A 14,774-nucleotide genomic window follows, 5' to 3' on the forward strand; every position below is an offset into this window, starting at 1 on the left:
TTGTCTACCCGGTGGGCAGTAGCCATCAGTGACTCAGGCAGTGGATCATCTTTTGTGTTGCTTGATTTAACATTTTGTTGCTCGAGTAACACTTAATTTGAACACACACGCACACACACACGCACACACACATACACACACACACACGCATGCACACACACACACACACACGCACACACACACACACACACACACACACACACTCACTCACTCACTCACTCACTCATGCACTTACACACATGCACACATGCACTCTCTCTCACTCACTCTCTCATTCACCCTCTCTCTTTCACTCTCTCTCATTCACTAACTCACACACAAACTCTCTCTCTTTCATTTACCCCCTCTCTTTCAGTCTCACTCATTTTCTAACTCACACACATGCTCTCTCTCTCTCCCTCACTATCTGTCTCTTTGATTGTTTGTCTCTCTCACTCTTTCATTTACTCTCTCTCACTCATTTACCGACTCTCTCTTTCCAGACCCTGGAAACACCACTTTGCCAACACTGTTCTCAGACAATGCAGTCAACACGTGTTCCATGGTTTATACGCACATTGAAAGGAATGGCATTCCACCAGCAAGTCTGGCTAGGAGCGTGTATCAATAATGTTAGCATTCATCAAGTCTGATTCCTCCTGTCAATACAGCTGTTCCATGGGCTTTGTGCCTTAACCGTTTTCCGTTGGCTGGGACTTTGCCTTAACCCTTTCCCATTGACGTAGGATTGTGTGGTTTGTTGCACACTGGGAGGTCAGTGTGATAGAAAGGTGTGGGGTGTGAGTCATGTCATTCACGCTGTGGGTTCAAATCCTTGGCCTTGCTGCCAGTCTGAGTTGTCAGGTTTTGGAGAGAAAGTCATTCACTGGTTTATTCGTTGAGTGATTCAATCATTTGTGTTCATTCATTCTTTTTTTTTTCTCTTCTTCTTCTCACATTCATTCATTGATTTATTAATTCATTTCTTCACTCTGTGTGTATTACTTGTTTTATTGAAATTGCTTGTGTGTGTGTTTGTTCTTTGATTGTGTGTGTGAATTTGCTTTGCACACACGCAGGCACACACGCACACACATGTGCGTGCACACATACATGCACGCACGCATGCACACACACACGCACACACGCACACACACACACACACACACACAGAGCCTTTAACAACACACTGTGCTGTCATGATGTTGATGATCACAGGAACCACATGGCTAATTACGTTGTAGCTGTGGACAGTGGAACGCTGTCAGACATAGTAATGACACCCCTCAGACAAACTGACACACAGGTAGGCAGATGGCGAGATTGAAGAAAGAGCTGGATATTGGTTTTCCTGTGATTGGGACATGGTAGACTGAGAGACCTGTTGTTTGTCTACACATGTAAGTGAGGTGAATATAATGATGATTATGGTGCTGATGTAGTTTTTAATTTTAAGGCCTCTTGATAAAGGCCCTACCCTCTACCTATCCTACACGTTAACCAAAAAGAATAAAAAGTTAATGATGGCATTGGTGGAGATTTTTTTTAGCACCCCTAAATAAAACCACCCCTTTTTGCTCCTTTCCTTTCTTTTCTTTTTTTAGATTTATTTATTCACTAGTAATGTGCTCCTGGTTTGGGATTTCATGGCTGAATGGTGGAATTATCAAAGTTCAAGGAAGATGAAACAGAAAATAGTGTTGTAAATTGTGTGTTTGTGTTTATTTGTTTGTTTGTTTTGGGGTTTTTTTTGGGGGGGTGGGTGGGGGGGTTGCTTGTTTATTTGTGGGTTCTTTTTTTGTGTGTGTTTTTGTTTTGTTTTGTTTTGTTTTTTATACAGGATTTGGTGAAATGCATGGTTTACAAAGAGCATGAAAGATAGTCAGAGAGATGAAGAATATGTGATTACTTTCAAAGATAAAAGTGCAAGCATGCGTACATGAACATTTGTGATATATATCTGTGTGCACCTGTAAATATTTGCATAAACACTTCAGTGCATCTATTTATGTACATACACACACACACACACACACACACACACACACATATATATATGTGTGTGTGTGTGTGTGTGTGTTTAGAGAGAGAGAGAGAAAATGGTAAATAAACCCTTAAGAAAATTATTGTCCTCCTTTTTTCTGCTCTCAAATTTTTGCCCATAGGGGTTCATCAGGAGAACGTATTATGTACGTGTGTGTGTGTGTGTGTGTGAGAGAGAGAGAGAGAGATAGAGAGAGAGAGTGTGTGTGTACAAGAGCACATGTTACAGAGGGATGTTTCAGAAAAGAAGGCAGCAAACAGTTTTGGTTTGGATAAACTCTTCATTGTAATGTTTGTTCTGATAACAGGGAGGAGGGGTGGCAGTGGTTTACTGATAGGTGAAATATATCTCTGCACCCACGCCCTTCCCTTGTAAGCTGTTCCTGTCCACACCCACGATGTTGCAATCTGTTTACTCAGGGACAAGAGGGTGTGTGGGTGTGACACTGTGTGTGTGTGTGTGTGTGTGTGACCCTGTGTGTGTGTGTGTGGGTGTGACTCTCTGTGTTTGTGTTTGTGTGTGTGTGTGTGTGTGTTGCTGACCTGGAGAATTTACATTTGGCTTATGCTGTGTGTCGTTCCATAATCCACTATTGCCGCCTGATCACATGTGTCAACATAACTGATGCCCTGACAGCAAGACCGCAGAGTTTCATGCTGTGGGATTTGGACAGGGGACAGTCTGATACATTACCTTTTTCTTATACTGTCGGTTTTGTTGTTGTTTTCACAGGCATGTGAACAGTGAAGATTGTGCGCTTTGTTGCTTTACACTTGCTGCTTCAGTGTGTATGATAGTGTTAAAGCTTTATATCTGCTGCATTGACATGAACGTTTGTGTTGGAGTTTTGTATTTGCTGCCTTCAGTGCATGTTAGTGTTACAGAACTTGAATATTATGAGCTGATAGTTGCATACACTTATTTCCAAGTCTGTACATTCACTAAATCTTGTCCTCTAAGGCACAGAAGCATGTTCATATTCATTTAATCCGTGCACACACACACACACACACACAACACACGCACACACACACACACACACAGCTTATGGTGTGCACTGTGAGATTATAGATTTTCTGCTGAGAAATGACATGATCAATCATTCAGGCACCACACAGCTTGTTGACCATCACAACCAGTGAAGCCAGCTTGTGGCATATAACTCTCCCTTGTGAAGTCATGAATCCTTGTTTGAACAGTTCACATTCAGAAAGAACAAGTAAATAAGCAGTCATGGCAATTAAATGTTTCGTCATCATGCAAAACAATTTGGAGGTCAAGAACCACACACACGCACACACATGCATGCACACCCACTCCCACACCCACCCCAACCCCACACACATACACTCTCTCTGTCTCTCTCTCTTGTTCTTTCTATTTTTCTCTCACACTCATGTCATGGGAACACAAAGGGAGACATCTAAACTTTCTGAGGACAGAATCAGGGGCTCTGTTATAACTAGGTAAGTGTTTGACCTACTCAACTACCAGAGTTGCCAGTACATGTGACATGTTTCTGAAAAAAAAAAAAAAATGTGCGATGAGATAGATCAGGATGTTGGACCGATGGGGGATTCATTGGCTCTTCGTTATGTCCAACTATGTTTGGACGACATTAGGATGTTTGCACAAATCGGGTGTTCTTATCGGCCTGTTTGAACAAATGTGCTGGACAAATAAGGACACAGCGCTGTTCTCTTTCGCTTTGTCCATGTGGCTCCTTGCAGGTCCTTGTTGATATTGTCCTCCCTCTGTCTCCCCCCCAACCCCCTCCCTCTCTCTGTCTCTGTCTCTCTCCTCTGTCTGTCTCTGTCTCTCTCTCTGTGTTTTGTTTGTATCTTTCCTTCCAGCCTGTCTGTCTGTTCATGTGTCTGCCTGCCTGCCTGTATCTTTTCCTGCATAGTCTGCTTCGCTGTTTCTCATTCTGTCCCGCTCTTTGTCTTGTTTTCTTGTTACATTTCTGTCTGCCTCAGGTGCTGTCTGTCAGTCCGTGTGTGTGTGTGTATGTGTTGTGTTTTGTGTTGTGTGTGTGTGTTTGTGTTGTGTGTGTACATGTGTACATGTGTGCATGTGTGTGTGTGTGTGTGTGAGAAAGAGAGAGAGAGAGAGTGTGTGTGTGTGTGTGTGTTTGTGTTGTGTTGTGTTGTGTGTGTGTGTGTGTGTGTGTGTGTGTGCTTCCCATCCCCTACCCCTTTCCCTGACCTATCTCAGTGCTGCTGATCCCCTTCACTGCCCCAGCATGGCCTGTCTGACCCCCCCCCTCTCTGACCACCTCTCTACACCTCCGTGTCACCTCCCTTAACACACCCCTACAGCAAGACCCCACAGTATGCACTGTCCCCCCATCAGCATGGTTCCCTGTCAGAGCATCGCCTTCAGCTGTGTGACTCATCAAAGACTCCAGGTGAAGGGAGCGCACAAGGTGCGTCCTGTCACGGGGTCTTGACTCCCACTTCACAGCGTGCTTGTCAGACTGCACACCTGAAGGCCCACCTGTAATGCATGACGGAGACAGCGGCCAGGGAAGCACTTTGGTTATGCACTCTGAAGCCCAATAGACTGGAAAGGGACTGAGGGTTACAAACCTGGCGCCAGTTGAACTTCTGGAAAGACTGTCGTGTCCATAATGGCAAGGCTGTGGAGCTTCTTGGGTCTTGGACTTTTAATACCTCCTGCTATCTTCCCATCAGCTAGAAGGACACTGTTGGCTGGGTTGCTTTGCGTGTGGATTAGCATGGCTCTGAAAGAATGCAGTTTTTTAGCCATGCTGTATGCTTTCAGAGGATACAAAAGGGAGATATTTTCTAGTCCTTAGGGCGGGGAAAGGTCACATAACCATTTGAGCATCTGCTATGTTTTGAAGTCCCTGATTATATCTATTGTACATTAGCATTTGTAGCGAGGGAGCATATTTGTAAAACAGACATTAGATAGTGTGGAAAATGTATATGGTTGACCTGTGAGACTGCTTCAGAGCAACTGAAGCCATGCCTGAAATTGTGCAGCTCAGATTTTGACCTTGACTCCCAGAATAATCACTAATGTATTTCATGACTGGTTGAATTTCTCAAGGCTTCAAACTTCACTGCATGAGAAAATGACATCAGACTGTAGACCTTGTGAGTTTGATGACATGGATCCAGAGTGGGTCATTGCTTGATTGATTAAAGCTAATTACTTTAATTTGGAAAGTCTTCACATCTCAAAACTTCAGCTGGAACCAAGGCTGGGTGCTGAAGAGCATGTGAGCTTCTCTAGAAGCCAGTCCTTGGAGCACTTTAGATGGAGAAAGCAAAAAAACAAACAAACAAACAAACAAAACAACAACAAAAAACAAACCCCTTGCCCTTTGGGGACAGCACTTGGCCATTTGGCATTGGTAGATAGATCTGATGTCTTTTCTGATGATAATGAATAGAAAATGTTGAGCTTGATCATGCTGCATAAAAGACATACATATTTTCTTTCTTACCAGACGTTTTTTTTGGGGGGAGGGTGGGGGTGGCAGGGGGGGTCAAACACTAGCAGGTCTGCGCATCTGTTGACCTGGGAGATGGGAAAAATCCCACCCTTTACCCACCAGGACCTTTGACGGGAATTCACTGCCAGGACCCTCAGAGTGAAAGTCCAGTGCTTTAACCACTCAGCTATTCCCACCTTCTGTCCTGACAGATCTGTTCTGTCAGATCATGGTCCTTTTTAACTTGGTCTTATATGTATATGTCTGAGCGATGTCCACATAGTGTAGTTTCAAGGCATGAAGGCTCTATAACTGAAAGCAGTGAGAGTAAATAAATCAAATAGCTGCCGATCCATGTGATGAAACTTGTGTGTTCTACCAATCACAAAACCCATTAGTCTTGAGTAAGAGTTCAAATTGGAACTGGGAACAATTTAACTGGCGAAGCGCCACATGCGCTGTGACTTCAGTTGCTCTGAATCAGTCGCACGTGTTGGCCTACATGTACATTCTGCAAGCTGCCTCAAGTCTGTTCTACTCCTGCTTCCTGGCAAAGCCAGGTACAACAGTTTGTTATAAATAAACCCAACCTCAGAGTTGTCCTTTTCTGTCAAATCTTTCGAGATATCCTCCTCCAACTGCTAGCTATAGATATACCCAACATCAAAGCTGTCCTTTTCTGTCAAACCTTTTTAGATGTTCTCCTACAACTGCTAGTTATAAATAAACCCGTCAAACCTTTTTAGATGTTCTCCTACAACTGCTAGTTATAAATAAACCCGGCCCCAAAGTCCTTTTCTGTCAAACCTTTTCAAATATTCTCACGCTAAAGGACGCACTGATTCCCGGATGTAGCGCGTTCCTGTCTGCATGGAAAAATCGAGTATGTGCATATGTGCATGATGTGTCTGCCTGTGCCATTATGTACACACATATATATGTGTGTGTTGGTGTCAAATGATTCAATATTTATTCATGTCTGTGTTTGTGTAACCGTTTTTCTTGTTGACATGCACTTTATTTGAATTTCTTTTTAAAGTCTTTCAAAGGGATTTGTAGCGTACTTGTTGGACAGGTGCTATTTAAGTGTACCTCATTATCATTGTAATGTCTGAGGGCTCCCTTTTTTCCTTTGTCTCTATACCTTGCTGTACTGCTCTCACCTGTCTCTTTCACATCACTTGCACGGACGCATGCACGCACGCACATACACACACACACACACACACACACAACCATATACATACACCAAAAACGTACACACACCACCCCAGACCCCCTCCCACACCTTCCCACCCCAACACCACACCAACCACACACACGCACACACAAACACCGCACCACACCACACCACACCACACCACACATACACGCACATGCACACTGACAAACTGACCACTGACACACTGACACACTCCCCACATAGTCCATTCCCTCTGTTCTCTCAGTCCAGAGCTGCCTCCATTCCATTTGATCTCCATTCTGCACAATCCATCTTGCTTTTTATTTTGGGCATCCTCACCAGGACAAGGGTCTCTGTAACAGCAGGCAGACCTAAGGTGGACTTGTAGATTCAAAAGAAGTAAATGTTTGTTTTCATTTTCAAATGCTTGAAATGCTGGACAGAAGTGATTGTATGCTGAGAAATTCAGTGATGCTTCCAACGCCAGTGTAGCACTTGGCAGAAAAATATCTTTTTGTAACTCTGAGAGAGAGACTGTGAACAGAGAGAAATGAGAATGGGTTGCCAGGCGGTAAGCGTGTGTGTGTGTGCACAAAGCAGTGTAGCAAGGTGGTGGATATCACACTGAGCATCATGTGGCCATGGGGTGGACATCACACTGTACCATCATGTGGTGATGGGGTGGATATCACACTGTAGCATCATGTGGTGATGGGGTGGATATCACACTGAGCATCATGTGGCCATGGGGTGGACATCACACTGTACCATCATGTGGTGATGGGGTGGATATCACACTGTAGCATCATGTGGTGATGGGGTGGATATCACACTGTACCATCATGTGGTGATGGGGTGGATATCACACTGTAGCATCATGTGGCGATGGGGTGGATATCGCACTGTAGCATCATGTGGTGATGGGGTGGATATCACACTGTAGCATCATGTGGCGATGGGGTGGATATCACACTGTAGCATCATGTGGCGATGGGGTGGATGTCACACTGTAGCATCATGTGGCGATGGGGTGGATATCACACTGTAGCATCATGTGGCCATGGGGTGGATGTCACACTGTAGCATCATGTGGTGATGGGGTGGATATCACACTGTAGCATCATGTGGCGATGGGGTGGATATCACACTGTAGCATCATGTGGCCATGGGGTGGATGTCACACTGTAGCATCATGTGGTGATGGGGTGGATATCACACTGTAGCATCATGTGGCGATGGGGTGGATATCACACTGTAGCATCATGTGGCCATGGGGTGGATGTCACACTGTAGCATCATGTGGTGATGGGGTGGATATCACACTGTAGCATCATGTGGCGATGGGGTGGATATCACACTGTAGCATCATGTGGCCATGGGGTGGATGTCACACTGTAGCATCATGTGGCCATGGGGTGGATGTCACACTGTAGCATCATGTGGCCATGGGGTGGATATCACACTGTAGCATCATGTGGCGATGGGGTGGATATCACACTGTAGCATCATGTGGCGATGGGGTGGATGTCACACTGTAGCATCATGTGGCCATGGGGTGGATATCACACTGTAGCATCATGTGGCGATGGGGTGGATGTCACACTGTAGCATCATGTGGCCATGGGGTGGATGTCACACTGTAGCATCATGTGGCGATGGGGTGGATGTCACACTGTAGCATCATGTGGCCATGGGGTGGATGTCACACTGTAGCATCATGTGGCCATGGGGTGGATGTCACACTGTAGCATCATGTGGCCATGGGGTGGATATCACACTGTAGCATCATGTGGCCATGGGGTGGATGTCACACTGTAGCATCATGTGGCCATGGGGTGGATGTCACACTGTAGCATCATGTGGCCATGGGGTGGATATCACACTGTAGCATCATGTGGCCATGGGGTGGATATCACACTGTAGCATCATGTGGCCATGGGGTGGATGTCACACTGTACCATCATGTGGCGATGGGCTGAGCATGCTCAGTCCACTTCAGTTACTCAAGGAGGCATCACTGCGTTTGGACAAATCCATATACACTACACCACATCTGCTAAGCAGATGCCTGACCAGCAGCGTAACCCAACACAGTTAGGCAGGCTTTGAGCATGCTCAGATAACAGGAAGGGAAACTTCATAAGATGATACCATGCAGTCATGATAACTACCAGGAGCAGAAGATGCCTTATTCTTAATATTGCCAGCTTTTGAGGCACAGTTCTCAGTTTTGTGTCAAAGCGTGCAGGCAAATCCATATATGCTACACATCTGCTGTTTAAACACATACACACACACACACACGCACACACACACACATACACACACACACATGCACACATGCACACACATACTAACAACAACGCCAACAACACCACCACCACCACCACCACCAACAACCCAGCTTCACTAGCAGCTGAAATTCTAATGTCACTGTGAAAATGTAGACACGCTAAAGCTTGGAATTTAAATCTAAATTCAGTGTTTGAAGTTTTGCTTACTTAGAAAATTAAAATAACAGTCCATCAAACAGGGCCATTAAACAGCGACAGTGTTTACCTGTAGCTGGGAAACGCACGATGATCAGAACGAAAGGAGAGAGAGGGGGAGAGGGGACTTGGTAGGTGGGTGAAGCAAGGAGGGGTTAATGTGTGTGGAAACAGGGGCTGTAGGTTGACAGCTACGTGGTGGGGTGGGGGTAAGGATTGGGATCACGGAAGGGGTAGGAGGGAGGGATGAGAAAGGTAAGGCGGAGGGGAGAGGTGGTAAGGTTGCTGGCTAGGTTTTCACAGTCATCGATAAAAGAAAAAAGAAAAGGAAAATAAAGTTAACTATTGGTGGGAAGTAGACAAACAGTAGCTGGGTCCTGCCCTATCAGCTAGCGGCGGTGAGGGAGGGAAGGGTTTTTCAGGTCAGGAATGTGGTCAGTTTGGATATGCGTGTTTGCACAACGTCTCCACCTCTCAGCTAACATGATTGGGGGCCAGAACAGGACAAAAACTGGGTACCTGGTACTGGCCTTTGTGTGTGTGTGTGTGTGTGTGTGCGTGTGTGTGTGTGTGAGTGTGTGTGTGTGTGTGTACATGAATGGGTGCACATTCTTCTTTGTGTGTGTGTGTTTTGGGGAAAGGGTATACGTGTGGTGTGAGAAGGGGTAGGAGATTGGAGTTCAGGGAATGAGGGGTGACTGGGGGAGGGGGGTGAGTGAAGATGATGTTTATGTTCAGAGCTTCCAGTGTCACCCCTTTCTTATCTTGTCCACCTTTGAAGCAGGTGGGGGGCTTGGGGGGGGGGGGAGGAGGTGGGGGGGGGGGGGTCGTTCACAAAGCAGTCTTCCTCTGTAGTTGTGTGAACATGTTTATGGGCACGTTCTTCTGTGCATCTCTGTATGTGTGCATGTGTGTGTATGCATGTATGCATGTGTGCAAGTGTGCATTCAGATAAGTATTTGCTTGGTCTTGTCATACCACAGTGTTCCCCTTTGAAGATAGATGCATACCACCATCTCTTCCCTCCCCTTCCCCTCTCTCTCCCCCCATCTCTACCACCGCCACAGTCACACAGAGAACATCATTTCAGTTTGAAAATACTCACTTGTGGGTTGTAGAAGCTGTTAATAGTTTAAAAACAAAGCAAAACAAAAACAATGAATTTATGGAGAGGATAAGTAAGAAAAGATAATAAAAGGCACAAAAAAAAACAAAAAACAAAAAAAAAAACCCCAAAAAACAAAAACAAAAAACAACAGAGAATGAATAGAGAGAGAATGAATGAGCATGGATGAAATCATCTGATTAAAATTCTGTGTAAAATGGTATGTTGTGACAGTTTATTTGATAATATTATTCGCAACAAGGAATCTGTCGTACAGTCAGTACCTGATAATCTTCAGCTGCTCACTATCAAAATACGTACACCAAAATGAAAGTAGTTGATGGCTGTCAGTGTCATGAACTGTTCTGCATGATTGTAGACACATTTAGCATCTGTGCTCTAACAACCCAGGCTGCTGTATTTCATTTTATTGTTAACGGTATTCAAAGGAAATACGATAAAAGAAACAAAACAAATCCAGTTGTAATTTCAGAAGGGTAGATTTTTGCTCCCTCATGCATGCAAGGGCATAGGAGCATCAAAGTGAATTGAGCACATTCTCTGTGATCTCCGTACCAAGTTACCGCTGTGGCCGGGCTGCACGATGCCTTTATTGGTGAATCTGAAGCGAGTGACATGACCGTGGAATGATGAGACGCAACACTCAAAGCAGGTTCTGTGCTCCAAATGTATGATGAACAGGTTTTCTGAGAAAGTGTCTTTGGCTTGCTCCCATCGCCATACCCCCATCCTGTCCCCCTGACCTGTCTACTACCCTTCTACCCTGTTTCTTGTTTAAATGGGTGTGTGTGTGTATCCCTTCCAAAGGTAGAATGATTTTGCACAGCAGTTAATGATTGAGGGAAGAATTCATGCAAGCATACGCACACACATGCTTGCATGCACACACACAAATGCACATGTGCACACACACACACACTCACGCACGCACGCACATGCACACACACATACACACGCACGCACGCATATATACAGAGCAGCAGCAAGCATGGACACTCACAGGAAGATGAAAACATTTTTCTAATTAATTCTTTATTTGTATTTTTTTTTCTTCATACACAGGTGTATGTGCATGCACACACACACACACACACAGCCACAGCCACACAGCCACAGCCACACACACACACACACACACACACACAGCCACAGCCACACAGCCACAGCCACACACACACACACACACACACACACACACACACACACAGCCACAGCCACACACACACACACACACACACAGCCACACACACACACACACACACACACACACACACACACACACAGCCACAGCCACACACACACACAGCCACACACACACACACACACACACACACACACACACACACACACACACACACACACACACACACACTCATCTAATATCACTTAAAGTGGAAGACATTAAACTGAAGACTACTACTACTACTACTGCTGCTGCTACTACTACTACTACTACTACTACTACTACTACTACTACTACTACTACACACACACACACACACACATACACACATACACACACACACACACACACACACACACACACACACACACTAAAACAAAGCAATTCTCATTAATCCTCATGCTTCAGTTAGAAGAAACCATCTTTTTATTGAAAATTGAAATGTCACAGCTGGTTCAGTTCTCTCCAGCGTAACAGTGCAGCATGGCTGAGGACTGGGCACTGAGCCCAGTTGGCTGGGTGCATGTAGGGAGCATGTGGACAGGTCTGGGGGAATCTCTTCCTGCAGGCCATGAACTCATCAAACATGTATTGGTTGACTGGCATTTCTGTTGGACCTGCTTCCTCTGGGTGTGAGAGGAGGGAATGTGTGTGTGTGTGTGCATGTGTGTGTGTATGTGTGTGTGTGTGCGTGTGTGTGTGTGTGTGTGTTGTGCAGTTTAAAAAAAAAAGAAAAAAAAAGGAAAGCCTTGAATATATGTGTGAGTGTGTGTGCATGTGCTTGTGTGCATGAGTATGCATTAATGTGTGTCTAGTGTGCGTAAGTATTTTATATAATGCATCTGTTGTATGTCTTCTGATTTGTGCCACTGTCAGTTTCTCATGTGAGATAATACAGTAGTTTTGTGTTGCGAGAGCAATTCAACTGTTTGACACCTGTAACTGACCTGTTTGACTCCTGTAACTGACCTGTTTGACTCCTGTAACTGACCTGTTAGACACCAGTAAGTGACCAGTCCTCTGTGTGTTGTTTCAGCAACTGTCTGTTCAGAGCCCTGGGCGACCAGTTGGAGGGTCACTGCCGCAACCACTACCGGCACCGCCAGGAGGTCGTGCAGTACATGCTGGAACACCGCAAAGACTTTGAGCCCTTCGTCGAGGATGACCTCCCCTTTGACGACCACCGTGAGTGGGGGAGGAGGGAGGGTGTGGTGTGTGTGTGTGTGTGTGTGTGTGTGTGTGTGGGGGGGGTGATAGGTTGTGGCTTTGGGGCTTGGGTGTACGCTTTGATGGAGTGAACATGAGGTGTGGTTTTTTTTTGTTGTTTTTTTTTTTTGCTGCCCCATCAGCTGCACAATTTCAGTGGCATTACTCCCATGCCGCTCATTTAGATTCCCCCATACACGACCACACCCAGGTTCGTCCTTCACAGTTCCAGCATTAGCAGTCCGCAGGGAACCATCGATGTTAGAGGAGACCCTGCACTGCTGCTGAGTCACTTCGGTGGTGTTCAGTGGTGCCTGTTCTGATTCAACGTACTAAGGACACCTTCTACTATGCCCCCTACTAACGACAATAATGGCTTAGTCGTTGAGCCAGACTGAGTGAGGGTCCCTCCCAAAGTGGAGACCGCCACCACATCCCTCAAACAACAGCCCCCTATGAATCTACTGACACTGACGACATTGACAGGACTTGCCGTAAGCACAGAAGTGGAGAGGTATCGAAACTGAGGTCACCATGAGAGCAGGGCATGAAAGGCCACAGAGTTTGAGACTGTTTTGTTTTTATATTGATGATGATGAAGGAAGAGGAGGGAGATGATGACAATGTCGATGTTGCTATGGAGGTCCATTTTGGTTTGGGACTGCGTGACAAGGCTGTACTCTACGCTTCCTGTCATAATGATATCTCGGCGTTAACCAGGCCCGCAGACACTTGCAGTGTTGGTCAGGTAATTAGAGCAACACATGCAAAGACGCATCCTTGAAGCGGATGACACTCAACTGTGGTCCCAGTCTCCCCATTTAAGTCCATAGCACGCTCAGCTCTGGGTAGGAGCCGGCCACGGGCCGAAAAACCCACCTCCGCTGGGATTCGCACCCGCTTCCTCCCAGCCGTCAGTCCATGACGCTAACCACTTCGCCATGGCAGCTGGTAGAGCTTGTGTCTTTTTCATTCTGTCATTTTTACTGTCTGAAGGATATGAAGATCATAATGATTTGCTGCAGAGGCTCTACTTTCTGTTGCTGTTGATAGATTCAATCTGAGTGCAGAACAAAGACACCTGCAGTGTTTTGGGAGGTAGGGGTATGTTGGTCAGAGGTAGGTGAGTGAAAGAAAATGACAATTTAGATCAGTGCAGATTCACTGATGATTCATTCAATGGGAATGATACCTGTTTGAGGAATGCTGGAAGAGGGTATGCAGTAAAATAACCATCAGAGCAGTGCGGATGGAAAAACTACTGGCTGCCTTGTTGTGCAGTGAAAGGCCATTAAATGTTGTAAAAAGGGTGGACAGGTAACGCCCACTGTTGCTAACTGCCAGCTTTCAGGTGTTGGCCATTCATCCACATTGCGGTGTAGAGTTGAAGCACTCAAGTGTCCATAAATCATGTGCTTACTGAATGAAGTTGGGTACACCACCCTGCCCCGCTTTTTTTACTTTTGCTTTGCTTCCCCCCCCCACCCCCCTTTTTTTCATTTTTTTTTTCATTTTCCTTCCCTCTCCTTTTTTTTTTTTTTTTTTTAGCTACTGGTAGATTTTATCTCTCAATTAAGACTTTTACAACAAATGTAATGTCACATATTTTATTTTATGAACGAGAAGAAAAGATTTTCTAAAATCACAGACCATGAATAAAAATAAACTTTCCAACCATCTGTATTTTGTACAGTATATTTTCACAAGAAACCGTCACACCCTTTTTAAATGTACTGTTGTTAAGGAGAATCAGTGTGCCAGTCACCTCCCTAATCTTCGTACAGTTGACCTCCCCCCACCCTCCCCACCCCCTAACCCCCTTTCAAAAAGAAAAGAAATGTCATTGCCTCACACAGTGCTTTTTAACTTTCACTTCTTAAGTTTAGTCTGGTTAGAAAACACTTTGTATATCTTCAAGTGTTGTATACCATTGTGCACAGTTGTCTGAATGTATTGTATCATGTAAGGTCCTTTGAACCCACTATATCAGTATATAGGAAGTTTGCATCATATAGATAGTCGGTCATTATCATTATTATTATCATTGTTATTATTGTCAATGTTATTGTTATTATTAAGACAACAGGTGAGATTGACAGGA

At 45.1% G+C, this 14,774-nt stretch overlaps 1 protein-coding gene across 2 annotated transcripts in view; it reads left to right on the forward strand.

Annotated features, from left to right (window-relative positions):
• The window catches only part of LOC143287510 (uncharacterized), a 53,014-nt gene that overhangs the window by 22,917 nt on the left and 15,323 nt on the right, over window positions 1-14,774 (forward strand). For both annotated transcript variants that reach the window (XM_076595544.1, XM_076595543.1), the window contains exon 3: window positions 12,504-12,652. In XM_076595544.1, the coding sequence (XP_076451659.1) occupies window positions 12,504-12,652 (149 nt within the window). The remainder of the gene's footprint in view (window positions 1-12,503; window positions 12,653-14,774) is intronic.

The sequence above is a fragment of the Babylonia areolata genome, chromosome 11 (assembly GCF_041734735.1).
Source record: "Babylonia areolata isolate BAREFJ2019XMU chromosome 11, ASM4173473v1, whole genome shotgun sequence".
In the NCBI taxonomy this organism is placed as follows: domain Eukaryota; kingdom Metazoa; phylum Mollusca; class Gastropoda; order Neogastropoda; family Buccinidae; genus Babylonia; species Babylonia areolata.